The sequence below is a fragment of the Crinia signifera genome, chromosome 4, assembly GCF_055691185.1.
Source record: "Crinia signifera chromosome 4, ASM5569118v1, whole genome shotgun sequence".
NCBI classification, from domain to species: domain Eukaryota; kingdom Metazoa; phylum Chordata; class Amphibia; order Anura; family Myobatrachidae; genus Crinia; species Crinia signifera.
In genome coordinates, this window is record NC_139220.1 from 301,897,825 (window position 1) to 301,923,442 (window position 25,618).

At 49.2% G+C, this 25,618-nt stretch overlaps 1 protein-coding gene across 14 annotated transcripts in view; it reads right to left on the reverse strand.

Annotated features, from left to right (window-relative positions):
* CACNA1A (calcium voltage-gated channel subunit alpha1 A) overlaps positions 1 to 25,618 on the reverse strand; it is a 243,911-nt gene that overhangs the window by 162,158 nt on the left and 56,135 nt on the right. For all 14 annotated transcript variants that reach the window (XR_014473620.1, XR_014473621.1, XM_083185296.1 and 11 more), the window contains exons 2-3: positions 13,256 to 13,361; positions 11,015 to 11,154 (exon numbers count right to left, since the gene is read on the reverse strand). Coding sequence is in view for 12 of the 14 variants with exons in the window: in XM_083185296.1 (XP_083041422.1) it covers positions 11,015 to 11,154; positions 13,256 to 13,361 (246 nt within the window). In the remaining 2 variants the exon portion in view is untranslated. The remainder of the gene's footprint in view (positions 1 to 11,014; positions 11,155 to 13,255; positions 13,362 to 25,618) is intronic.

Sequence of the window (25,618 nt, forward strand, 5' to 3'; positions counted from 1 at the left end):
ATTCCCGATCACTGACTGAGCACAGAGCAGGAAATCATTGAGATTCCACGAGAAATCCCCGACATGTATGATGCCAGCAACTGATGATCTGTAACTCTGTCCATTCATATTTATTAAGGATCATTTCGGTGGATTATCGACGCTATTTCCCGGTGTCCACTACCGTAAATACTCGAATGCATTCGCCCTGATTCCGCTGTAGGATATACTAGCGTTGTATTCACAGCTCTCCTGCTGGAGGACACTCGCTTCCACATATACTATTAATATCCCAGCATCAGATTCTTAAATTATGGATTTATGATAATATTTTTTTTGGGAGGGGGAGATGTGACAGCGGCGCTAGGTCTATCCCCATTCAGAGGGTTTCCATGGCAACTAGCCATGCCTCATTCACACAGTTTCCACGACTACCTTTGGTCTTGTTACCTAGGTGACAAACCACTGTTCATTGATAACATCTTCCTGAGAACAGAATGCTCTCACCCATCCTCCAACCTGCGGGGGGGGGGGATAAGGGGCGGGTGGAGACATGCAGGTTTTATGAATGACTTAGGATGTCAGGCAGATGCCCCCAAAGAGGTGTCTGTGGCTGCTTAATGCTTTTATTTATGTGTATTTATTTATAAAGCAAAAATTGTATTTCACATCAGAGCTGCCTGACAGGTAGTCCTTTTCTATCGGGTATGGGGTCATTGAGTCGACCAAATGAAGGTCGACATACATTTTGTCGACCACTGAAGGTTGACAGGCCTTTGGTCCACACAGGCAGGGTCAAAAGGTCGACAAAAGCATTAGGTCAATGTTGGGAAGATCGACAGCCAAAAGTTTGACATGGGTTTTTCACGTTTTTTTTTTTTGGTCCCGATTGTATCGGTGCACCGCGTAACCCTCGCATGGCCCTTTTTTTTTTTTTTTATTATCTGCCTCTTAAACTGCTTTCTTTTTGCAAAAAATAGCAACAGCGGTATAAGGCATGATGGTGGCGGCGATGGAGGTGGTGGCAAGGCGGCGTTGCTGGTGCATGGTCCAGATAACGTTAGGCTAAGCAGCCAGGGGGCTATCCTTAATGCGCGAGTACTTCCATTTATCAATAAACGCTTGGAATAGGGGACACTGGATAGGTGAGCATCATAGGGTGCAATTTTAAGAATTCAGGGTTGGAACCTCTACAAATGCCTATGGAATTGTAGGTTCTAACTATGACTTGAAGCTTTGTCAGTGCACTTAAAGGAACATGATACTGAAAAGTAACTTATTTTAAAGGCAATATAGATTTAGAGCTCTTCCAATGCTTTCTTCCAACAGTATTACTTTCAACGAACACGCTTTCTACTATTCGCATTCATTCTGCCCTGGTGCCACAGGAATGAGTCAATACAATAGGTAGTTACTGTACTGCTGTTACTGTACTGCCGCATTAATGATCAGCTGTGTAAACAGACACATCTGTACAGTAGTGCCTTCCATTATCTAGGAATAAGAAGACAGGTCACCTAATGTGTCCATCCGCCACCACAGTGGATCATTAAAGGTCAAGTCTTTGGGGGGGTTTTGTGCTGGGGGGGGAGGTGGGGGCGGACCTTGCTTTACTGAAGATCAATAGCTACAGCAAATCCGACGGTGATGTACACGGCTCAAGCCAATAACAATAGGTAAGCACAGAATTACATGTGCCTACAACACCAACATAAAGGCAACTGATGTATCAAGACCAGGGATTAAGAGTAAAGGATTAGTTTTACAGGAGGTTTTTTTTGCAGGGGAGATGTAGTTTATAAGGTTAGTCCTTGGCTGAAGGAAGGGAAGAGCTAGTGACCATATAAGTGGTTCCGGTGGATAGATCTACAGGGGGAAATTTACTAAAGGAAATTTGTAAAAAATAGGTGTATTTGTATCCAGAAATACACTTATTTTTGACATTTACTATCCCGAAAATACGGCAATTTGTAGTCGTATTGATGTGCTATCAATACGAATATGAATTGCCATATTTTCGGGATAGTAAATGTCAAAAATAAGTGTATTTCTGGATACAAATACACCTATTTTTTACAAATTTCCTTTAGTAAATTTCCCCCACAGTGTCTAGAATAGACCGTCACTAGGTCTACCCCAAAAGGTGGACAGGGTCAAAAGGTCGACATGACTTGTGTATTATCTGGGCGCCCAATTTTATCATTGCATGCCACTACTTACGGCATGCAATGCGATTTTTCATTGTAAAGACCAGATTTTTTATTGTATAGTCACCCATGGGTGATTTCATACCCCCACTATCCAACTACGCATGGAGTTGATTTTATATAGTGTGGCGAGCGCAGCGAGGGGACGCGGATTACTTTACATGTATTCTGCGGCCCCTCGCCACGCTTCAGGCTCGGTGGCTCGCTGCGCTCGCCACACTATATAAGATCAATTCCATGTGTAGTTGGATAGTGAGGGTATGAAATCACCCATGGGTGACTATACAACTAAAAATTGGGTCTTTACAATGAAAAATCGCATCGCATGAATTGTATGCCACTATATTGCGATGCGATGCAATGAAAAAATCGGGCGCCCAGATATTACACAAGTACCGATCTACCTTTGCATGTGTCTGACCTTTTGACCTGGTCGACCTATTGCATTTCTACCTTTTGGCTGTCTATCTAACAATCCACACTCCATAGAAGATGTTCTCATCAAATTAGTAATTGAGGTGAGTGTCCCAGGAATCAGAAAGAATATTAGAGTTCTACAAGACAGGCAGCGCTGCAAGTATGGCGGTACGGGTCGGTACGGCGTACCATTAAAAGAAATACTGCCGGTACCCCGTACCGCCATAACAAATCTGCCCCAAAGTGTGTAATGCGCATGCGCGCATATGTAAGTGGCGGGGGGCGTGGTTTTCGCCGCCCCGCCACAGCTGATCGGAGCGGAGGGGAGGGGAGCGCATTGCGCTTCTCTCCCTCCCCTCCCTGTGTCACTCAGACTAGGCTGTCAGGCGACAGCCAATCAGCGCTCGCGGGCTGGCAGCCAATCAGGAGCCAGCCCGCGAGATAGACAGAGCCAGGCAGAAGAAACGGGAGATGCGCTCCCTCCCCCTCCCCTCCCCAGGGAAGCAGAACAGCGGGGGACTATAGGGGGGAGAGGACCTGACTGCCCCGGACACAGCCAGCACTGGTGAGTTGTGCTGCTGTGGGGGCATTTATGTGTGGCACTGTGGGGGCATATTATATCTGGCACTGGGGGCATATGTGTGGCACTGTGGGGGCATATATCTGGCACTGGGGGCATATGTGTGGCACTGTGGGGGCATATGTGTGGCACTGGAGGCATATGTGTGGCACTGTGGGGGCATATGTGGCACTGGGGGCATATGTGTGGCACTGTGGGGGCATATGTGGCACTGGAGGCATATGTGTGGCACAGTGGGGGCATATGTGGCACTGGGGGCATATGTGTGGCACTTTGGGGGCATATGTGTGGCACTTTGGGGGCATATGTGTGGCACTGTGGGGGCATATCTGGCACTGGAGGCATATGGGTGGCACTGTGGGGGAATATCTGGCACTGGGGGCATATGTGTAGCACTGTGGGGGCATATCTGGCACTGGGGGCATATGTGTGGCATTGTGGGGGCATATATCTGGCACTGGGGCACTGTGGGGGCATATCTGGCACTGTGTGGGCCTATTAGTAATGGGCATCAGTTGTGCGGTGTAATGAGCATTATGGTGTGGGGAATAATGTGTAACGGGCATTATGGTATGGGCCATATGTATTGGGTGTGTGACGCGTAACAGGCATTACTGTGTAAACTTTGGCCGTGTGCCTTTGGCGTGCAATATTCCAGCCACTCCCCCTAGTGTCATATGACCACGCCCCTGGTCACACCCCCTGACCACGCCCATTTTTCCTTCGGCGCGCGGCACAGTACCACTAAGACCTTTTTCCTACTTGCACCACTGAAGACAGGTAAAGGGGCTCGGCCAAGGGGCCTAACTACCATAGGTGCAGGGGGTGCAGCTGCTATGGGGCCCAGAGCTGAGAGGGGCCCACCTTCCCTATTCAAGTAACATGTGATATATATATATATATATATATATATACATGTTTCACCATTGGTTGGTACATAGGGGTCCTTCATTTCTTACTTTTGGGCCCTACACATATCTGGTTATGCACTGGGCCCAGAATAGGTTGAGTCACCTTAGTCTGCTGCTGGCTCTGCCCAACCTCCACCATTCCTCCATTCACTGTGCTCCATGCTGCTGTCTTGTAGAGTACTGCTCAGTAACACTCCCTTAAGCCCGCTTCCATCACCAGTGGCCGGCCTGATGCTCCTCATATACTTGGGTTTGTCCCATCTCCATAGCTGGGAACCGCTGGGAAGCCTCAACTTCTACTGCACATGCATGTTGGAGACGTGGCAGACCTTAAAGAATAGATGCTTTACACCATCTCCATGCAATATTCTATTAAGAGCTGATTGTAGAGAGGGGGGTGGAGGGTTAATTCCCATCTGACGTGAACTGCAAAGTAGCTGATGAAGCAGCCTGTTGAATCAATTTATTTTGCTGTCGTTTGGCAGAAGATTCCCCAAGGGGAAGGCAGAGGCACCTGGGAGAGGACTAATTATCTGCAGGAATAACTGTAGGAGATTATTTATCCCAATCCAAGAGGTTCCTAGACAGGGACAAAGCCAGCGAATGAGTCCAAAGGCAGAACATCCATTTGATGCATCTATTGTAGGTTCGTTCTGTAAACCCTGGAAGGAACACAGCACCAGCAATCTAACAGCACGTATACAGCTTCTGGAATCTTTCTGCAAAAGGACTTGGCAACCACCTGCTGTTGGATCTCGTGCCAGTTCTCATCAACAAGAGACTCTCCCAAGTCTGGATCCCATGCTGACCAAGACCTGGGCATTAGTTAGCCAGGGTGGAAACAAGGGTAATAAGATTGGTGGCAATAAGATCACATAATACTATGGTGTCAAAGAGTGGGAATGTTGGGAGAGGCACGGGGGGAAGGTCGCAGATGCTACTCCATGATTGTATGCCTCAAATGTGTCCATATTGTAACAGGGTTAAAGCTGTTCCATAGGCCACATTGGGCTTGATACCTCATCACGTCATAATGTTTGAAATATAGAATTAGGCCACGTCCTTGCTTGGGTATCTGCAGAACACAGAGATACACTCCAGTGTATCCATAACACATTGGGGGGTTGTACAGTAGAACCTCATTTCCATGGGTCACCGTAGGTATTGGGTTCTTCTCTATTACAGCTTCATTTCTTTCATCTGTGATCTTAGAGCTGATGTGAATTGCCAAACAGCTCCAATTTTGACTTATCTGTCCAAAGGTCCTATTCCCAGAAGCACTGTGTCAGTATGCATGTTAGAATATTCCGGTTTGGATTTAAGTGGAGGCCTCCTGGGTCTGCTCCAAGAGAACCCACTCTCATATCTTGACCCTGGGATTCAGAATGTGGGGGTTATTCAGCCCTGTGATCAGATAGCTACCACCCTGCTTGTGCAAGGCTGAGAAAGGCTTGATCAGCGATCAGCTGCAAATGGTTTTCCCACTGTGTGCACCCAGGTCAAACTTGGCCAGTGCGATAGAAACAGTCTGACTGGGGCCAGAGCGGACATCACAAGTCTTGCCTGAAAACACCTGGGCACACCTGGGTTTTCACTGACACGCCCAGAAAACGTCCAGAGACCACCCACGAAAGCAAGCTTGCTGTCAATCACTTTGCGTAAGGCTAGCGATTAAGAAAGACTCTGGATTACATTGCTGGATAGCCTTGCGCAGTCCATCCATAATCGTCTGGGCTGCGAATTCACAGGACAACAATCAGGTCTGAATAACCCCAATAACCCCCTGTATTTCTTTGGAGGTTAACCTTGGATCTTTTTTCTCAGTATCCTTCTGCTAATCTGAGTGTGATCCCAGAGATCATGTGAGCAAGCAGCATTTGGTGCTGTGTGTGTGTGTGTGTGGGGGGGGGGCACATTGGGGGGGGGGGGGGGCGTATTGCCACTAATGTTTGTAGTGGGGATACCTTCATTGCCCCTGGGCCCCCACCAACCATAATTTGACCCTGCTTGTGGCCACAGACACACCCAGCTGCTTAGACATGGCCTTAGGGCAGGCATGTCCAAACTATGGTGCTCCAGCTGTTGTGAAACTACTTGTACCAGTTAGGGAATGCTAAAACTATGGCAAAGCATGCTGGGAGGTGTAGTTTGGACATGCCTGCCTTATGGGAGGGGGAGGTAAGTACTGTTTCCTGGAACTGGCATCGGTGTTTTGGTGCCCGGCATCCAGTTTTTGTAAGTTCATGGTCGCAATGGTGTTCCAATGAGGCATCTTAGGACTGCTTCCTTCCACATCGGCATTAGGTCTTGTGACAACAGTCCATGTGTCTCAGGCAACCTGTGGACCTACAGTATAGTAGGAATGAATGCAGCATGTTTGAACATGTGAAAGTTAGTAATGACTACAGCCATAACTCTCAACTGTCCCGTTTTCCATGCGACCATCCCATTTTTTGGGGACGTTCCAGCATCCTGCCCGGGGCCAGCAGTGTCCCAGCGGCTCGGGGGGGTGGGGGGGGGGGGGAGAGAGAGTTGGGAGTCAACGCTGCCACCCGCTGGGCAGCGGTGAAAAGATCCTGTGCACATGCACACAGTGTATGTTACCCAACGGCAGAGGGGCAGTGGCGGCAAAATGGGGGTGTGCACGAGTGTCGCGATTCAAAGGCCATGCCCCCAAATTTCACCCATGCGGCTGTGCCGCACGCGAAGGTCCCACTGGCCCACCACTGAAAGTTGGGAGGTATGCTACAGCTGTGCACCAGCTAGGGGATCTAGAAAACACGGACCGTTAGTAGATCTGTCCCCTTATGTATGTAGCAAATATCGGAAAACATATGATGGAAAACAAAATGCCATAGTCTCTAATAAATAAAGGATCCTAACAGTACGCTCAGTCTGACGGCATAGGTCCAAATTATCCAGGAGAGAAAAAAATACAATGGATTATTCTAAACCTTTTTGTCAAGGGATTCGTTTAAAAGAAAAAATATCAGAAGACATTTGGGGGACCCATTGGCTGACACCAGTTAGGAATGGCGGGTACAGAACCGAGATTACAGATGAAAATTTACCTATCGACCTGAACACAAAAGACCACGAAACACCGTTTTGGTGTCAAAAGATCAATGGCACATCTGATATTGTCCATGGTTTGCCCTCCCGGGATGAAGCCAGCATGGTCCGGATGAATAATAGAAGGCACGATGATGATGCCCCTACCATTTCTTTAAATTTTCTCAGTCATACCATGTGCTCTCTGTTACCTTGATCAATGTTTTTGAGAATGGGGTCAGCACTGCCTGCTCTGTCATATAACGTCCGCTGCATTTTTCTCAGGGGGTTGGCAGTGCAATGTGTGGGGGACTTCAGCTGGCCTCTGAGGATATCAGTCTGAGAGAAGAGAGCTTGTGGTGAGCTAGAAGAGCAGTGTTTTCCCATTCTAGAGCAGATGAATCGAGTTGTTTACGGATCTACCAACTGACAGTGGCCTTATGGGCCATTTTCTGAGGAATTAATCCTGAAAGGTCATGTCTGTGATATCGGGGAACGATAAACCACAGCCGGATCTGACCAAGGGGCGGGCGTCACACCTGCCCCAGTGACCCTCGGAGTTAAACAGTGGTTGATAATCCTAGTGGGTGTAATCCTAGATTCAGTGGTCTTTTTTGGATGGGTATGGCGCTTGGGTGTAAAAAAGTATGAAGGGTGCGTGAAGGCGGTGTGGGCTTGTCATATTTGGGGCATACTTGCTTTGTACCCAGCCCGCTCTCAGTGACTGCATTTGGTTAGGCTGCATTTACCACACGTGGGTAGACATACAGGCAGAATGGTTTATGCCCCTTCTATGTATAAAGGTATTTAGCAAGCACAACAGAAAACCCCCTGGCATCTTAGAAGAGCCGGTCTGTCTGAGAAAGCTTTGGGTGGCATTAGCGGACTGCTGATACGCCCAGGGTCGGCGCCACCACTAGGCAGCTCTAGGCATTTGCTTAGGGCGCCGGCACCTGGAGGGCGGCAGTTCGCCCCTCACCCCCAGCATGTGCATATAGCTGGCGGCGTCGGCGTCCCTGCAGTTCTGGAGCGGGCAGGTGCTGAAGCGGGCAGGGGTGTCTGTGCCGCGGGGGTACCTGCGGCGCTGTCACTGTGTATAAAGCTGCTGCTGGCGGCAGGGTCCCTGCAGTGAATAGAGAATAACTAGCACTATGCGGCGGCGCGGGAAGCGCTTCTGGGTTTGAAAACACTTGCCGCACGCTGATTGGCTGAGATTCAGCTCAGATTCAGTGCAGGGACCCCGCCGCCGACAGCAGCTTTATACGCAGGTACCCCCACGGCACAGACACCCCTGCCCGCTCCAGTATTGCAGGGACGCCGATGCCGCCAGTTTTATAATACAGGTACCACCCCACCCCCCAGGCACCGGGGCGCCCCCACCCCGACTCGCCTGGGGCGCTCTGGTGCCTTGCACCGGCCCTGGATACGCCCCCAATGTTTCTGATGCTTCTGCGTATGTTTGCGAGCGGCAAATGTGAGCCACCAACAGTGGGCTCCTCTGTCCCCCATATGGTGGCTGAGTCATTAGCATATTTTCACAAGTTCACTGTGAATCGCAGCTGGGTGCACCACTGCCTCATGGCCAAATGATTGCAATTGTAAAGCGCAATGGAATATGCTGCACTATACAGGTAACTAAATAAATAACCAACCTCTGTTCTGCAACACTGGATACCTAGAACCAGGCAACAATGTTAGAAGTGAGTTGCTGAGCAACATTAGAAAAAATTAATACGAAGGAGGTCATCCCATTGGCCGAAGGCTGGAATGCACAATTTAGAGACAACCAATGCTCTGGTTCCGAGTAGTGTGGTCACCATTACACAAAGGATAAAGCTTGATCAACCCAAAGAATGTAAGTGACTAAACTTCTGGGCACTGTCTGAGCGAGCACACTGAGATGAGTTCATAGGACTTATTTATATAGCGCACACATATATATACCGCAGCGCCATACAGAGAATATATAGCCGATCACATCAGTTCCTGCCCGAGTAAACATTCCCAACTTTTATGATGATGTAACGCCAGGTGTGATCTGTAAACTACACAGTATCTATGCTTTTACTTATTTTATTTCATAAAAACCTTCTGTACAACTCTATTAACGCTTTTTTTTGGTATGAAAGAAAACACTGTATTTTATGTAGGCATCGAATCATATCTATGCAGAATATGATTTTTACTGTCAGTTTACTCCTCATTTTATATTGCAGTGTAAGCATTTAATTCAAATTCAAATGACAGAAAAGAGTTAAACCACATGGCAATGAAGAAACCTAATTATGGAGAAACGCGTTGGTCAACTTATTTGTGGTTATCAATTTCCCAACGGTTCCAAAGACAAATATTATGTCTGCAAAGGGCAGTTTTTACCCAGCTGACTGAGCTGCCTTCGGTGTCTACCTGACTATCTCAGAATTACTAAACATGGCCACAAGGGCGGCGCTTAAACCAAAGACTAACAGTGCCATGAGCAGACTTGGGGGGTTGAATGAAAACCTACTGCCACCAAAAACAGGCATTTTTGTAATCAATTATATCATAAACTCATATTATTCTAAATGAGAAATAACACAACACTTATACGGCCCTTTGGTGCTGCTCTGCCCCCCCCCCCCCTTTTTTTTTTCCCTCTGTTCCATGAAAGTGAATTAAGTTTGTCCGTTTTGAGACCATGTTTGACAAGTCAGATCTATTAGTTGAAAGTGAAGGTGATAAAATTAATTCCCAGGTGGACTGACTTCCCAGAATGCCACAGCCAGAACAAAACAATGAGGACAGTTATTTAAAGCCTGAACTAGTTACGGTGGCTCAGAAATGTTCCGTGAGCCACAAATCTTGCAGACAAATCACAAGGCAATTGCTGCTTGTGCTCCAGAATAAGATACCGGTCCCCTCTCTGTAGATGAAAGCGATAGCAGGGCTGGGAGAGAGGGATTACATCGATTGTCCATTGGTGTACGGAAGTGTGTCAGCAAAACATGTCAGGTTTGTGTTCACAGCAGGTAAAAGACCTGTGTATTGGGAGGAGGGGGGGGGGGGGGGCTGTGTCCTGATGTCAGTATTAGGTGGAGGGGCGAGGTCTATGTGTCCAGATGTCTATGTCACAGGTGAACTACCATTATTTTAGCAAGTGCAATGTACCGGGGGCCCTGAGATCTAAGGGGCCACAGCTGCCACCTACTGCTGTGTGGCATATTGTGAACTTGGGTTGGAGTGGAGGAGGGGGACCCAAATTATATTTTTGCACCTGGGCCCACCACTCACAACTTCCGCCACTGATCTGTGTATTAGGCGGAAGGGAGAGGTCGGTGTGCCCTGATTTCCGTGTATTAGGAGGAGGGGCAACTATGTACCCAGATCAGGCTTGCCTACCCTCTCGGAATGGGCAGGAGGCTCCCGAAAATTGGGTCTGCCAAACGGCCTCCCCCCCCCCCCATCCCAGGGAAGGTGGGAAAGTCTCCCACTTCCTGGTCAGAGCCCCTGCACCCCCATCCCTGCTGGTTCAATTACTGCAAATAGCGGGTCTGTGGAGAGGGGGTGTGGTTAAAATGACGCATTAGCACCATTTTGTGTGATTTAAGCCCCCCTCCCCGCAACCAGCGAATCAAGGAGTTTTATGGCATGGGGGAGTGGCCAAGTGATGTCAGCTTTGTCCTCCCCCTTAGACGTGTTGCCTCTCTGGGCTTCTCCCAGGTGAGAATCAAAGTAGGCAAGTATGACCCCGATATCTGTGTATTAATGTACAGCGTCCTGTGTATTAGTAGGAAATGGACAGGTGGCAGAGAAAGTGAGACTGGAATAACGCACAGATTACAATACACCATATCTTTATCACGTGTGGCGAAGAAGCAGAGGAATCTTACCCTGTTAGAACAACCACGAAGTCCATCATGTTCCAGCCATTCCGTAAGTAGGATCCTTTGTGGAATGCAAACCCCAAGGCAATGATCTTAATTCCAGTTTCAAAGCAGAATATTCCAATGAAATAAGGTTCTGTATCATCCTGGGAAGAGGAAAGCAAGGTCAGTATACATACTGTAGGTGGTCACATATAGCTAGGTCACAGGGGTAAAGGTGGCCATACACTCGTACGATTTAGGCCTTTCTACACAATTTTCACACATTTGGACAATAAATTGGGTGAAAAGATACCCTTCTCTAGTGCCCTAAGCAACAACATGCTCATAATATGCCACACTATAGTGCCCTGGTTCATAATATGCCACACTATAGTGCCCCGGTTCATAATATGCCACACTATAGTGCCCCGGTTCATAATATGCCACACTATAGTGCCCCGGTTCATAATATGCCACACTATAGTGCCCCGGTTCATAATATGCCACACTATAGTGCCCCGGTTCATGATATGCCACACTATAGTGCCCCGGCTCATAATATGCCACACTATACTGCCCCGGTTCATAATATGCCACACTATAGTGCCCCGGTTCATAATATGCCACACTATAGTGCCCCAGTTCGTAATATGCCACACTATAGTGCCCCTGGTTCATAATATGCCACACTATAGTGCCCCGGTTCATAATATGCCCCACTATAGTGCCCCGGTTCGTAATATGCCACAATACAGTGCCCCGGTTCATATTATGTCACTCTATAGTGCCTCTACATCACAGGGCCCCATATTATGTAACGTTATAATGCCCTCCCTAGGTCATATTATGTTACATTATAATGTCCCCTAGTTCATTGTATACCACATTACAATGAGCAGGGACATAACTAGATTTATTGTGGGCCCCAAAGCAAAAGTTTATAAGAGCCCCTATGTACCACCCAACAGTGAAATATGTATATACCACGTGCAACTATGACAGGTAAATTGGGCCTCTCTCAGCTCTGGGCCCCATAGCAGCTGCACCCCCTGCACCTATGGTAGCTACATCCCTGTATATAACACATGTAACTGTGACAGGGAAGGTGGCCCCTCTCAGCTCTGGGCCCCATAGCAGGTCCACCTCCTGCACCTATGGTAGCTACACCCCTGTATATAACATGTAACTGTGACAGGGAAGGTGGCCCCTCTCAGCTCTGGGCCCCATAGCAGCTCCACCCCTTGCACCTATGGTAGCTACACCCCTGTATATAACACATGTAACTGTGACAGGGAAGGTGGCCCCTCTCAGCTCTGGGCCCCATAGCAGCTGCACCCCATGCACCTATGGTAGCTACACCCCTGTATATAATACATGTAACTGTGACAGGGAAGGTGGCCCCTCTCAGCTCTGGCCCCCTATAGCAGCTGCACCCCCTGCACCTATGGTAGCTACACCCTGTATATAACACATGTAACTGTGACAGGGAAGGTGGCCCCTCTCAGCTCTGGGCCCCATAGCAGCTGCACCCCTGCACCTATGGTAGCCACACCCCTGTATATAATACATGTAACTGTGACAGGCAAGGTGGCCCCTCTCAGCTCTGGGCCCCTCAGCAGCTGCACCTATGGTAGCTACATCCCTGTATATAACACATGTAACTGTGACAGGGAAAGTGGCCCCTCTCAGTTCTGGGCCCCATAGCAGCTGCACCCCCTGCACCTATGGTAGCTAGAACCCTGTATATAACACATGTAACTGTGACAGGGAAGGTGGCCCCTCTCAGCTCTGGGCCCCATAGCAACTTCTCCCCCTGCACCTATTGTCGCTACACCCCTGTATATAACACATGTAACTGTGACAGGGAAGGTGGCCCCTCTCTGCTCTGGGCCCCATAGCAGCTGCACTCCCTGCACCTATGGCAGCTAAGCCTTTGCATATACAGTAGTCCACAACTGATAGACAGTTTTATCCACAACTGCTAGACACTGCAATTCAGCTCCTCTCACACCTAATTATTCCTGCACGTTACATCTGCACCCCTGCAGTGCAGCATGGTTTTGCCCAGGTGCACAGTTACTGTACTTGTTCTTTCTTACTCTATTCCCAAGTCAGAATCAGGCCCATGATGCAAACATACATAAACACCAAAGTTCCTTTATCTGTATAATCAGCAGTTCTGTACAATAGAGCATTTCTGTATATGGCTGCATTAATGTGTCTCTCAGCGAGAAATTCCCATGTGTCCTTCCATATCAGACTTACCAGGCGCTCGGACATTGGGGTCTTGTCTCCCTCCGGTAAATGCTGCTCCATCGCCAGGACAATGCAATTCGCTATAATAGTTGCTAAAATCATATATTCAAAAGGAGTAAATATGCAGGTTAAGGAAAAAACGTTTAATAATTGAAGTCATAAAAGTCTGGAAAACCCCCCACTAAGAACATCCCAAGTTATACTGCATATATGCAAAATGTTACAAAAACACAAGATACACCATATACACATTGACTACAAATAATATTCACCTTTGACATTTTTCACCTCTTATTTTCTTACGTCATGGAAACAACTGGATGTATTTGTGGAATTCTAATGGCAATTAAAAACATTAAACTTAATTTATTACGTAATAATTCATGTATTTTTCTTAGATATGCCCAAGGTTAGTTATTGCATTTCGAAACACGGGCTTCATCGTGAAGATCAAAGAACATTCAAGGCAAAACCCAGAAAAGGTTACTGAAAAGTATTAACCCATGGAGGATTTCAAATTGTTCTATTCCCATGAACACTGCAAAGTCCATTAAGAAGTGGAGATAATATGGAATGTGTGGTAATCCGCAGTCTGTCAAAATAGAGAATGGATGAGGTAAATTATGGACAAACTTTGGAAAATAACCTGCTGCTCAAAAGGACCTAGGACCTGGGAGAAAATCAATGGTCTGAAGTGAAGGCCCCTCCCCCCTAGCCACAAAATTTTTGTCCGGCCCCTTGTTAGGCGTATGGTGTGATGACATCACATGCATTAGCCGGGACTGGACCCGGAGGGAGGAATAAGGCTGGTTTCACACACTCCGGCTCATGCCGGACGGTGAAATCCCGCATGGCCAGGGAGCCGTGACGCACACACTAGTTTATCATGGAAGGGATGGCCACAGCCCGGCAGCCGTCCCTTCCAGTGGCGGGATCCGGCTGCAACCGTGCGGCACAGCTCCCTAATGTGTGCGGCACAGCTCCCTGGCCGTGCGGGATTTCACCATCCGGCAGGAGCCGGAGTGTGTGAAACCGGCCTATCACACTGGGCTCGGGGCGTGCCACTCGGCAGCTCAGCTGTCCCCACCCCTGCATGCTCATTCTATACACAGCAGCCAATAGGCTGAGCCAGTGAGCCTCCGGGACGTGGGGCCACGATTCATGTGACTCTTTTATTAGAGCTAGAATACAAGAGTTAGTGGCTCAGACTGACAGCTGTCGTCCGTAATAGGTGCTTCCCCAAATCTGGCATTGCTGAAGTAGTCCAGACTAACGCCCAGACCCCGATCCCTTCGAGAATCTGTGCACTGATAGAACATTGTTAAAGTATGGCGAGTGACCTACCATTTCCCTGTATAGACTGCCAGGTGATTCTAACAAGTATTACAAGATGAGAGCCTAATTACTGTCTGATTTCCACTTGAAACTAATTAAAAGAAAGTTTTAGAAATTTTGCGTGACAATGGGTTAATTTGCGTCAATCCATAATAACACTTCCCCAATAAATTAATTTACATTACACGTGTGAGCAAATACAATGTGAGTTAAATGGGAGAAAATGAGACCAGTAACGGGAATACTGGCTTTATGAGTTAGTCATTAACGAGCTTACATGTGATAATCCCATGGACATTGGAACCAAATGTCAGTGAGCATGGAGAAGAACATATGGCCGTCTATGATAATACAGGAGGTGGACATCTATCTCTATATATGTTGCCCCTGGCAATGAGCAAGTAACCCACTGGTAACAAGCAAACACACTGGTAATGAATAAGAAACCCCTGGAAACAAGCATGAACTCTGGCAATGAGCATGAAACCCCTAGCAACGAGCATGTATCCCTTAGCAACGAGCATGAAACCAACAAGCAAATATTACAATAAATGGGGGGGGGGGGTATATATTTTGTGGCACTTACATCATGGAAATGATTGAATGCATGAAGGGCTCACAGGGGGAAGTGCAGGGACCCATGCTTCAGGGTATGTGTGCATTTGCCACAGGGGGGGTGTCTATCAACCACAGGGGGTAAGGGGGGTGGTTAGGGTTAGACTTCAGACCGCTGGTCATCTGTATGTTTTGCTTGATGAAACAAACCAAGCAGCCATGTTCCTGCTCTACCAGGTAACTAACCCTCTTATAGAGCAGCAATGTATAATGCCTGGAACCTGGCAATAGAGGAGGGGGTGGACCACCAGGTAGCAGGGCCCATTGGCTGGTGGGACAGTCTGCTCCCAGAGCACACCTTTTTTTTTCCATAGATGCAACAAGGTTTCAGAAACAATCCATGGAGTGTCCGGTCCATAATAACATCACACACATGCTGCTTAAAAAACCAGACCCATGATTAACCCTTCTTACAATACAACCCGGGTCGAAATGCCAGGTTGGTCGACCCAGGTTATAAGCTTTGTCGCTTTCACACCGCACCTCCTCGACCCGGGTCGACATGTCAGCAAGCCTGCAACTAGCTGGGTCTGAGGTGCGGTGTAATACATGCCAAGGGACATAAGTTCCATAGCGCATTTGACATTTACCACCTCTTCTTACATCCCCCCCCCCCATGTGCGATGATGGCTCGGGTGGCTCTCTGCAGCCCGTGACCTCTTTCCCAAAGGAATGGTCTGGAAACCAATGCCATCTAAAGATAGCACTCGTTCCCACAAGCAAACTTGGCTGAAGTGGCCAGATCGGGCCCCTAATACTGAAAGGGCCTGTAATGTAATGGCAAATTAATAGTCCCCGAAGCAAGTGACCATTCTGGCACAGGTGCACTCCCAGTACAGATAGTGGACCTTATTCTGGTTGACACGCAAAGCTGTTAGTTTTGCAGCTTTGCGTGTCATCTATGCACCGCCCACATGAACGCCCGCCCCCCACTTGCATGCCAAAAATCCCCGCAAGCATGCGAATGGATGTTTAGCATAACAAAATCGCCAACCATTGAATGATTTTGCAAGCGTTAGTAGACGTCAGCTGTAGCATCGAGTTACCATGGGAACTCCCATGAAACGCTGGGCGGCAGCATGGCCGCAGCCACTGGCAGCTAACCCCCCCCCCCCCCAGGTGCGAAAAGGACGGTGAATAATCAATTCTCCATGCCCGCTCACACCATGCGGGTGCACGTGAGCATACATGTATAGCCGCAAACCATCACTCCCCTGTGCAAACGCGCAGGGGAGCATATGGCCTAGAATAAGGTCCAATGTCTGTAATAAGGCATAGTAACTATACAGGGGGCTTTTTCTAAAAATAAATACAAAAAGTTATGTACTGTTTGGTACTTATGTATTAGCCGGGCTAATATGTGGGGACTTACGGGCGGCAGGTCGGGCTGCCGGCGGACTGAAGGAGGTGCGGCAGGGGGAGGAAGGGTGTGCTGGGCGGCGGGGCTTCAGCGGCCGGGAGATTCAGGCGGCTGTGCTGAGCCAGACGGCAGCAATGCCCGTCATTTAGCGTAGTAACCGCTGGGGGAGCATCATATGGTTTCCTTGCGGCACTACGCTAATTGCGTAAATTGCACCCGCCGGGGAGGACTGTCATGGCGACTGGGAGTCCGGGGAGCCGAGTGCCGGAGGCGGCGGGGACATCCTGGATGGTAAGTATAATGCACACTACACACACACACACACACAACACGCACTAACACAATCATATCCCCACTATCCACGTCATACCCCCAGTGTCCACATGGGCGTGGAGTTAACTTTAGAAAGTGTGGTAACGCAGCGAGCCACTGAGCCCGAAGCGCGGCGAGCCACGCGAGGGGACGCGTATCAGAGTCCCCTCGCGGGGCTGGTTGCACTCGCCAAGCTTTGGCTTGGTGGCTCGCTGCGCTCGCCACACTTTTTAAAGTTAACTATAAAGTAAATGTGGACACTGGGGGAATGACGTGGATAGTGGGGATATGATCCTTTATGTATTAGCACGGCTCCAGTTACGTAAATTACATAATTTGCGTAAATTACATAATTTGCGTAAATTAAGTAATTTGCGTAAATTACGTAGTTTACATAGCCAGCATAGTGGTGTATTGGTATTCTCAATACACCACTACGCAAACTACGTAAGGGGCGCCCTGCTAATACATAAGTACCAAAAGTTTTGTTCATTCATAAAAATAATGCATAATACTAGAAAAACATATTAGCTATAAACAGTGGCTCGCACTAAACATCTCAGTATAACATACATACAGGCGACCTCAGCAGTGCTGCACTCAGTGCCACCACCTGCAGGCATGGGTGTACCTATGGTACACAGTCCTAGGCAACACAGGGACAAAGAAAAGAAGGTATACAGCGCTGGGTTTGACTGAATAAAAGGCTAAAACAATTAACCAATAAAGTACATTTATTATACACCAATAAAAAGACAATTACAATTATTGACTATAGAGAATTCTCTTAATAGGCCAAAAAATGAGGGGTTTTATAAAAAAAAAACAGTCTGGACGGGTATTGCTCGTATACCAATACCCGTCCAGACTGTTTTTTATACATCCCCCATTTTTTGGCCTATTAAGAGAATTCTTTATAGTCAATAATTGTAATTGTCTTTTTATTGGTGTATAATAAATGCACTTTATTGGTTAATTGTTTTAGCCTTTTATTCAGTCAAACCCAGTGCTGTATACCTTCTTTTCTTTGTACACATTTAATACAGGGAGCCTTACACACTCCCATATACAGCTGCTTTAACTGTACTTGTGGTTCTCCATTTCTCTGTTTGGTATCCAACACAGGGACAAAGGTAAATGAAATGAGGGAAAGGTTATCAGCTCGTAAGACGAACGAGATAGTATGGAAAGCGCACAACCTCATTGACTCTACTGTCTACGTGACACACCATAAAGACCAGTAACTTATGCCTGTGCCCTGATAGTTCTGTCATGATAGGAAGCATGAGTTCTGTGCATACTTGCCTACCCTCCCGGAATGTCCAGGAGTCTCCCGAAAATCGGGTCCCCCTCCCAGCCCCCAGGGAAGGTGGGCAAGTCTCCCGCATTCCCCCCCAGAGTCCCCGTGCCCCCGCGGAGCTGGGGAAAGAAGTGCAGCAAATCGCGGGTCCGTGGGAGGGGCGGGACTAAAATGACGCGAATCATGTGATTGGCGTAATTTTACCCCCGCCCCAACTCACAGACCCGCAAATCGCGGAATTTGCGTGAATTGGGGGTGGGGCTTTGATACATCAACCTTGTCCCCGAATTCGCATCTTTGCGAGTCAACCAAACCCCAACCTTGGGAATGGTGGCCTGGCAGCCAACCAATCGCAGCGTGAGTTGGCACACACTGGCTGCAAATGGTTGTTTTACATAAACATCCATTGGCAGCCTGCTTGGGAACACCCACATCATTCGACAGTCACTGACCATCGAGAGCCTATGTCCGCCGATCCCCTGCCCCCCGCCCAGCAGCCGCAAGGTTGGGAAGGTGCACCCAGCGAACAGTTTGTTCGCCGACGTGGCCACAAGCACCCCAGCGCAAAAACTCGGCCCGTGCGAACTGACCTGAATAAGGACCAGTGTGTACCTGATGTCTGTGTATTAGGAAGGGAGACAGTATTAGGAGAAGGATAGATATATGTGTATTAGGAGGATGGGAGATGTCTGTGTATTAGGAGGAGGGGGAGGTCTGTGTATTAGGAGGATGGGAGATGTCTGTGTATTAGGAGGAGGGGGAGGTCTGTGTATTAGGATGAAGGAAAAAATATATGTGTATTAGGAGGAGGGGAGATGTCTGTGTATTAGGAGGAGGAGGGGAGGTCTGTGTATTAAGGAGGGAGATGGGAGATGTCTGTGTATTAGGAGGAGGGGAGATGTCTGTGTATTAGGAGAAGGATAGATATATGTGTATTAGGAGGAGGGGAGATGTCTGTGTATTAGGAGGAGGGGGAGGTCTGTGTATTAGGAGGATGGGAGATGTCTGTGTATAGGAGGAGGGGGGAGGTCTGTGTATTAGGAGGAGGGGAGAGTCTGTGTATTAGGAGGAGGGGGGATGGTCTGTGTATTAGGAGGAGGGAGAGGTCTGTGTATTAGGAGGAGGGGGAGGTCTGTGTATTAGGAGGAGGGGGAGGTCTGTGTATTAGGAGGAGGGGGGAGGTCTGTGTATTAGGAGGATGGGAGATGTCTGTGTATTAGGAGGAGGGGAGAGGTCTGTGTATTAGGAGGAGGGGGGAGGTCTGTGTATTAGGAGGAGGGAGAGGTCTGTGTATTAGGAGGAGGGGGAGGTCTGTGTATTAGGAGGAGGGGGAGGTCTGTGTATTAGGAGGAGGGGAGAGGTCTGTGTATTAGGAGGAGGGGGGAGGTCTGTGTATTAGGAGGAGGGGTGAGGTCTGTGTATTAGGAGGAGGGGGAGGTCTGTGTATTAGGAGGAGGGGTGAGGTCTGTGTATTAGGAGGAGGGGGAGGTCTGTGTATTAGGAGGAGGGGGAGGTCTGTGTATTAGGAGGAGGGGTGAGGTCTGTGTATTAGGAGGAGGGGGAGGTCTGTGTATTAGGAGGAGGGGGAGGTCTGTGTATTAGGAGGAGGGGAGGTCTGTGTATTAGGAGGAGGGGGTGGTCTGTGTATTAGGAGGAGGGGGTCTGTGTATTAGGAGGAGGGGAGGTCTGTGTATTAGGAGGAGGGGAGAGGTCTGTGTATTAGGAGGAGGGGAGGTCAGTGTATTAGGAGGAGGGGGTCTGTGTATTAGGAGGATGGGAGATGTCTGTGTATTAGGAGGAGGGGGAGGTCTGTGTATTAGGAGGAGGGGGAGGTCTTGTGTATTAGGAGGAGGGTGGTCTGTGTATTAGGAGGAGGGGGAGGTCTGTGTATTAGGAGGAGGGGAGGTCTGTGTATTAGGAGGAGGGGGAGGTCTGTGTATTAGGAGGAGGGGGGAGGTCTGTGTATTAGGAGGAGGAGAGATGGCTGTGTATTAGGAGGATGGGAGGAGGTCTGTGTATTAGGAGGAGGGGGAGGTCTGTGTATTAGGAGGAGGGGAGGTCTGTGTATTAGGAGGAGGGGGGAGGTCTGTGTATTAGGAGGGAGGGGGTCTGTGTATTAGGAGGAGGGAGAGGTCTGTGTATTAGGAGGAGGGGGAGGTCTGTGTATTAGGAGGAGGGGTGAGGTCTGTGTATTAGGAGGAGGGGGAGGTCTGTGTATTAGGAGGAGGGGGAGGTCTGTGTATTAGGAGGAGGGGGTCTGTGTATTAGGAGGAGGGAGAGGTCTGTGTATTAGGAGGAGGGGGAGGTCTGTGTATTAGGAGGAGGGAGAGGTCCTGTGTATTAGGAGGATGGGGGAGGTCTGTGTATTAGGAGGAGGGGGAGGTCTGTGTATTAGGAGATGGGGGGGAGGTCTGTGTATTAGGAGGAGGGGGGGGATCTGTGTATTAGGAGGAGGGGGAGGTCTGTGTATTAGGAGGAGGGGAGATGTCTGTGTATTAGGAGGAGGGGGAGGTCTGTGTATTAGGAGGAAGGGGGAGGTCTGTGTATTAGGAGGAGGGGAGATGTCTGTGTATTAGGAGGAGGGGGAGGTCTGTGTATTAGGAGAGGGGGAGGTCTGTGTATTAGGAGGATGGGAGATGTCTGTGTATTAGGAGGAGGGGGAGGTCTGTGTATTAGGGAGGAGGGGGAGGTCTGTGTATTAGGAGGAGGGGAGAGGTCTGTGTATTAGGAGAGGGGTCTGTGTATTAGGAGGAGGGGAAGTCTGTGTATTAGGAGGAGGGGAGGGTCTGTGTATTAGGAGGAGGGGGTCTGTGTATTAGGAGGAGGGGGAGGTCTGTGTATTAGGAGGAGGGGGAGGTCTGTGTATTAGGAGGAGGGGGGAGGTCTGTGTATTAGGGGGGGGAGGGGTGTTTAGGAGGAGGGGGAGGTCTGTGTATAGGAGGAGGGGGTCTGTGTATAGGAGGAGGGAGAGGTCTGTGTATTAGGAGGAGGGGGGAGGTCTGTGTATTAGGAGGAGGAGAGTGGCTGTGTATTAGGAGGATGGGAGAGGTCTGTGTATTAGGAGGAGGGGAGGTCTGTGTATTAGGAGGAGGGGAGGTCTGTGTATTAGGAGGAGGGGGAGGTCTGTGTATTAGGAGGAGGGGGTCTGTGTATAAGGAGGAGGGAGAGGTCTGTGTATTAGGAGGAGGGGGAGGTCTGTGTATTAGGAGGAGGGGGAGGTCTGTGTATTAGGAGGAGGGGGAGGTCTGTGTATTAGGAGGAGGGGGAGGTCTGTGTATTAGGAGGAGGGAGAGGTCTGTGTATTAGGAGGAGGGGGAGGTCTGTGTATTAGGAGGAGGGGGAGGTCTGTGTATTAGGAGGAGGGGGAGGTCTGTGTATTAGGAGGAGGGGGAGGTCTGTGTATTAGGAGGAGGAGAAAGGTCTGTGTATTAGGAGGAGGGGAGATGTCTGTGTATTAGGAGGAAGGGGGGTCTGTGTATTAGAGGGGAGGGGGATGTCTGTGTATTAGGAGGAGGGGGAGGTCTGTGTATTAGGAGGAGGGGGAGGTCTGTGTATTAGGAGGAGGGGGAGGTCTGTGTATTAGGAGGAGGGGAGAGGTCTGTGTATTAGGAGGAGGGGGAGGTCTGTGTATTAGGAGGAGGGGAGGTCTGTGTATTAGGAGGAGGGGGAGGTCTGTGTATTAGGAGGAGGGGGGGGGGATCTGTGTATTAGGAGGAGGGGGGAGGTCTGTGTATTAGGAGGAGGGGAGATGTCTGTGTATAGGAGGAGGGGAGGTCTGTGTATTAGGAGGAGGGGGAGGGTCTGTGTATTAGGAGGAGGGGAGATGTCTGTGTATTCAGGAGGAGGGGGGAGGTCTGTGTATTAGGAGGATGGGAGATGTCTGTGTATAGGAGGAGGGGGAGGTCTGTGTATTAGGAGGAGGGGAGAGGTCTGTGTATTAGGAGGAGGGGAGGTCTGTGTATTAGGAGGAGGGGGAGGTCTGTGTATTAGGAGGAGGGGGTCTGTGTATTAGGAGGAGGGGGAGGTCTGTGTATTAGGAGGAAGGGGTCTGTGTATTAGGAGGAGGGGGGGAGGTCTGTGTATTAGGAGGAGGAGTGTCTGTGTATTAGGAGGAGGGGGTCTGTGTATTAGGAGGAGGGGGGATGTCTGTGTATTAGGAGGATGGGAGATGTCTGTGTATTAGGGAGGAGGGGAGATTTCTGTGTATTAGGAGGAGGGGGAGGTCTGTGTATTAGGAGGAAGGGGGTCTGTGTATTAGGAGGAGGGGGAGTCTGTGTATTAGGAGGAGGGGGGATGTCTGTGTATTAGGAGGATGGGAGATGTCTGTGTATTAGGAGGAGGGGGAGGTCTGTGTATTAGGAGGAGGGGGGAGGTCTGTGTATTAGGAGGAGGGGGAGGTCTGTGTAGTAGGAGGAGGGGGAGGTCTGTGTATTAGGAGGAGGGGGAGGTCTGTGTATTAGAGAGGAGGGGGAGGTCTGTGTATTAGGAGGAGGGGGGAGGTCTGTGTATTAGGAGGAGGGAGGTCTGTGTATTAGGAGGAGGGGGAGGTCTGTGTATTAGGAGGAGGGGGGAGGTCTGTGTATTAGGAGGAGGGGGAGGTCTGTGTATTAGGAGGAGGGGGAGGTCTGTGTATTAGGGAGGAGGGGGAGGTCTGTGTATTAGGAGGAGGGGGAGGTCTGTGTATTAGGAGGAGGTGGAGGTCTGTGTATTAGGAGGAGGGGGGAGGTCTGTGTATTCGGAGGAGGGGGAGGTCTGTGTATTAGGAGGAGGGAGATGTCTGTGTATTAGGAGGAGGGGGAGGGTCTGTGTATTAGGAGGAGGGGGGAGGTCTGTGTATTAGGAGAGGGGGTCTGTGTATTAGGAGGAGGGGGAGGTCTGTGTATTAGGAGGAGGGGGTCTGTGTATTAGGAGGAGGGGGATGTCTGTGTATTAGGAGGATGGGGAGATGTCTGTGTATTAGGAGGATGGGAGATGGCTGTGTATTAGGAGGAGGGGAGATGTCTGTGTATTAGGAGGAGGGGGGGGGGTCTGTGTATTAGGAGGAGGGGAGGTCTGTGTATTAGGAGGAGGGGAGAGGTCTGTGTATTAGGAGGAGGGGGAGGTCTGTGTATTAGGAGGAGGGGAGAGGTCTGTGTATTAGGAGGAGGGGGAGGTCTGTGTATTAGGAGGAGGGGGAGGTCTGTGTATTAGGAGGAGGGGGAGGTCTGTGTATTAGGAGGAGGAGGAGGTCTGTGTATTAGGAGGAGGGGGTCTGTGTATTAGGAGGAGGGGGAGGTCTGTGTATTAGGAGGAGGGGGAGGTCTGTGTATTAGGAGGAGGGGGAGGTCTGTGTATTAGGAGGATGGGAGATGTCTGTGTATTAGGAGGAGGGGGTCTGTGTATTAGGAGGAGGGGGAGGTCTGTGTATTAGGAGAAGGATAGAGATATGTGTATTAGGAGGATGAGAGATGTCTGTGTATTAGGAGGAGGGGGAGGTCTGTGTATTAGGAGGAGGCAGGGCCGGATTAACAATGGGCCTGATGGAGCTACAGCTCCAGGCCCACTCTCCAAATATGCCCATTTTGTAGCTGAGGGCCAGGGCTTTCCTACGAGCCCAGCCCCGTGTCGCTAGCCCCCCGGGAACCGGAGATACCGACAGGCAAACCTGGAACATTTTCCCCATAGAATAACATGGGACCCGCTAATTCCGACCTCTACCCGGTTCCACCGGCTGCCAGTTCCCCCTCCGGCATCACAGAAGCTCGAGTTTGATCTCAGTCGAACCCAAATCGCTGGGCCTTCAATCTGATACCTGGTCCTTATGGGTTCATTGGTTCTAGAGATATTGCGGGTAAACACATTTTTTTTTTCATTTCATGGCTGTTCATGTTGTTTGAAGACAGATTTCTCTGGAACCAAACAGCCCATTTTCACGGGACCAAAATCATTTGAAGCCTACATGTAAATGGGTCAGTTGGTTCCGAAGATATAGCTGGTTGTTTAAAGGGGGGCGGGGGTGGTTTTCTCTTGCCCTCACACCAGAAAATGCAGAGACTAGGCTGGTGGAAAACGGGCCTGTCCGGGAATGTCCCTGCATGATCCTGGGACCATATTACCGGGTAAGTCCCTGCATTTTCTGGTGTGAAAGGGGTATTATTTTAAATAGCCGGGACATGCAGTGCTCTGAATACAGCCGGGCAGCCCCCTACTCACTGCTCGGCTGTCAATGGCTGTCATTTCTGCCCGTTGGTGCTGTCCCCCAGTTACCGCGAGCATGTATTCCCCCTTGGCAATGAGCATGTACTCCCACATGGCAATGAGCATGGAACCCCTGTCAATGAGCATGGAACCCCTGGCAATGAACATGTAGGTAAGAAAGACTTATGTAGCATCATTTTTAATAGGCATTATGGTGTTTGGCATAATACGTAATGAAGATTATGGTGTGAGGCTTAACATGTAATGGGCATTATGGTGTAAATTTTTAATGCGCGCCTTCGGCGCGCAATGCCCCTGTTGATGAATCATATTGTGCATTATTGCTCAATCTGTTTGGTATAGTGCAGGCATGTCCAAACTATGGTCCTCCAGCTGTTGTGAAACTACAAGTCTCATCATGTATTGCCACAGTTTTGCTATTAGGGAATGCTAAAACGATGTCAAGGCATGCTGGGATATGTAGTTTCACAATAGCTGTAGGGCCACTGTTTGAACATGCCTGGTATAGTGTGTATTTTGGCTCAAGCCTCAAGCCATGTAGCAAAATGTGAATTTTGCCTAAATCTGTGTGCCATAGTGTGAATTTGGTTCAATCGGTGTGAATTTTGGCTCATTCCATGTGGTATAATGTGTAAGAGGCAAGTACAGTATAAGGGGGTTTACCGTGTCCCCTCGCGGGGCTCACTATGCACCCCACGCTTCGGGCTCGGTGGCTCGCTGTGCTCGCCACACTATATAAAATCAACTCCATGCCGACATGGATAGTGGGGGTATGAGCGTACTAACTATAGTGGGTGCCCAACTAACATATAAGTACCGGGTTACTATTGTGTTGCATGATTTGTATAAGGGGTATATTGTGTGGTAAACTTAGGTGACCACATAAAAGGTGCTGAAATGTTGTCTACCAAGTTTCGACTTTCAGTATTTTATTCATGACTGGAGTGCCGCCTCACCCCGCAAGTATCTTAGGACATCGGCATCCTGTGGTGCACCTTTGGAGGGCACCCGCCAATATATCTCCCTGCATTTTTCTAATGTCAGCCCGCTGCCTTTCCAGGCATATATAATTAGTTGAAAGTATTTACACAAATAGAGACACACCCATGAGCAGCCCACCCAACCAGAACACTTGTCACGCCCCTCACATTATTAGGTGCTCACTACAACCCCTAATATTGCGCATAATAGGCCCTTGATCATTTTCAGCTCCAGGCCCATTTAGACCTTAATCTGGCTCTGGGAGGAGGGG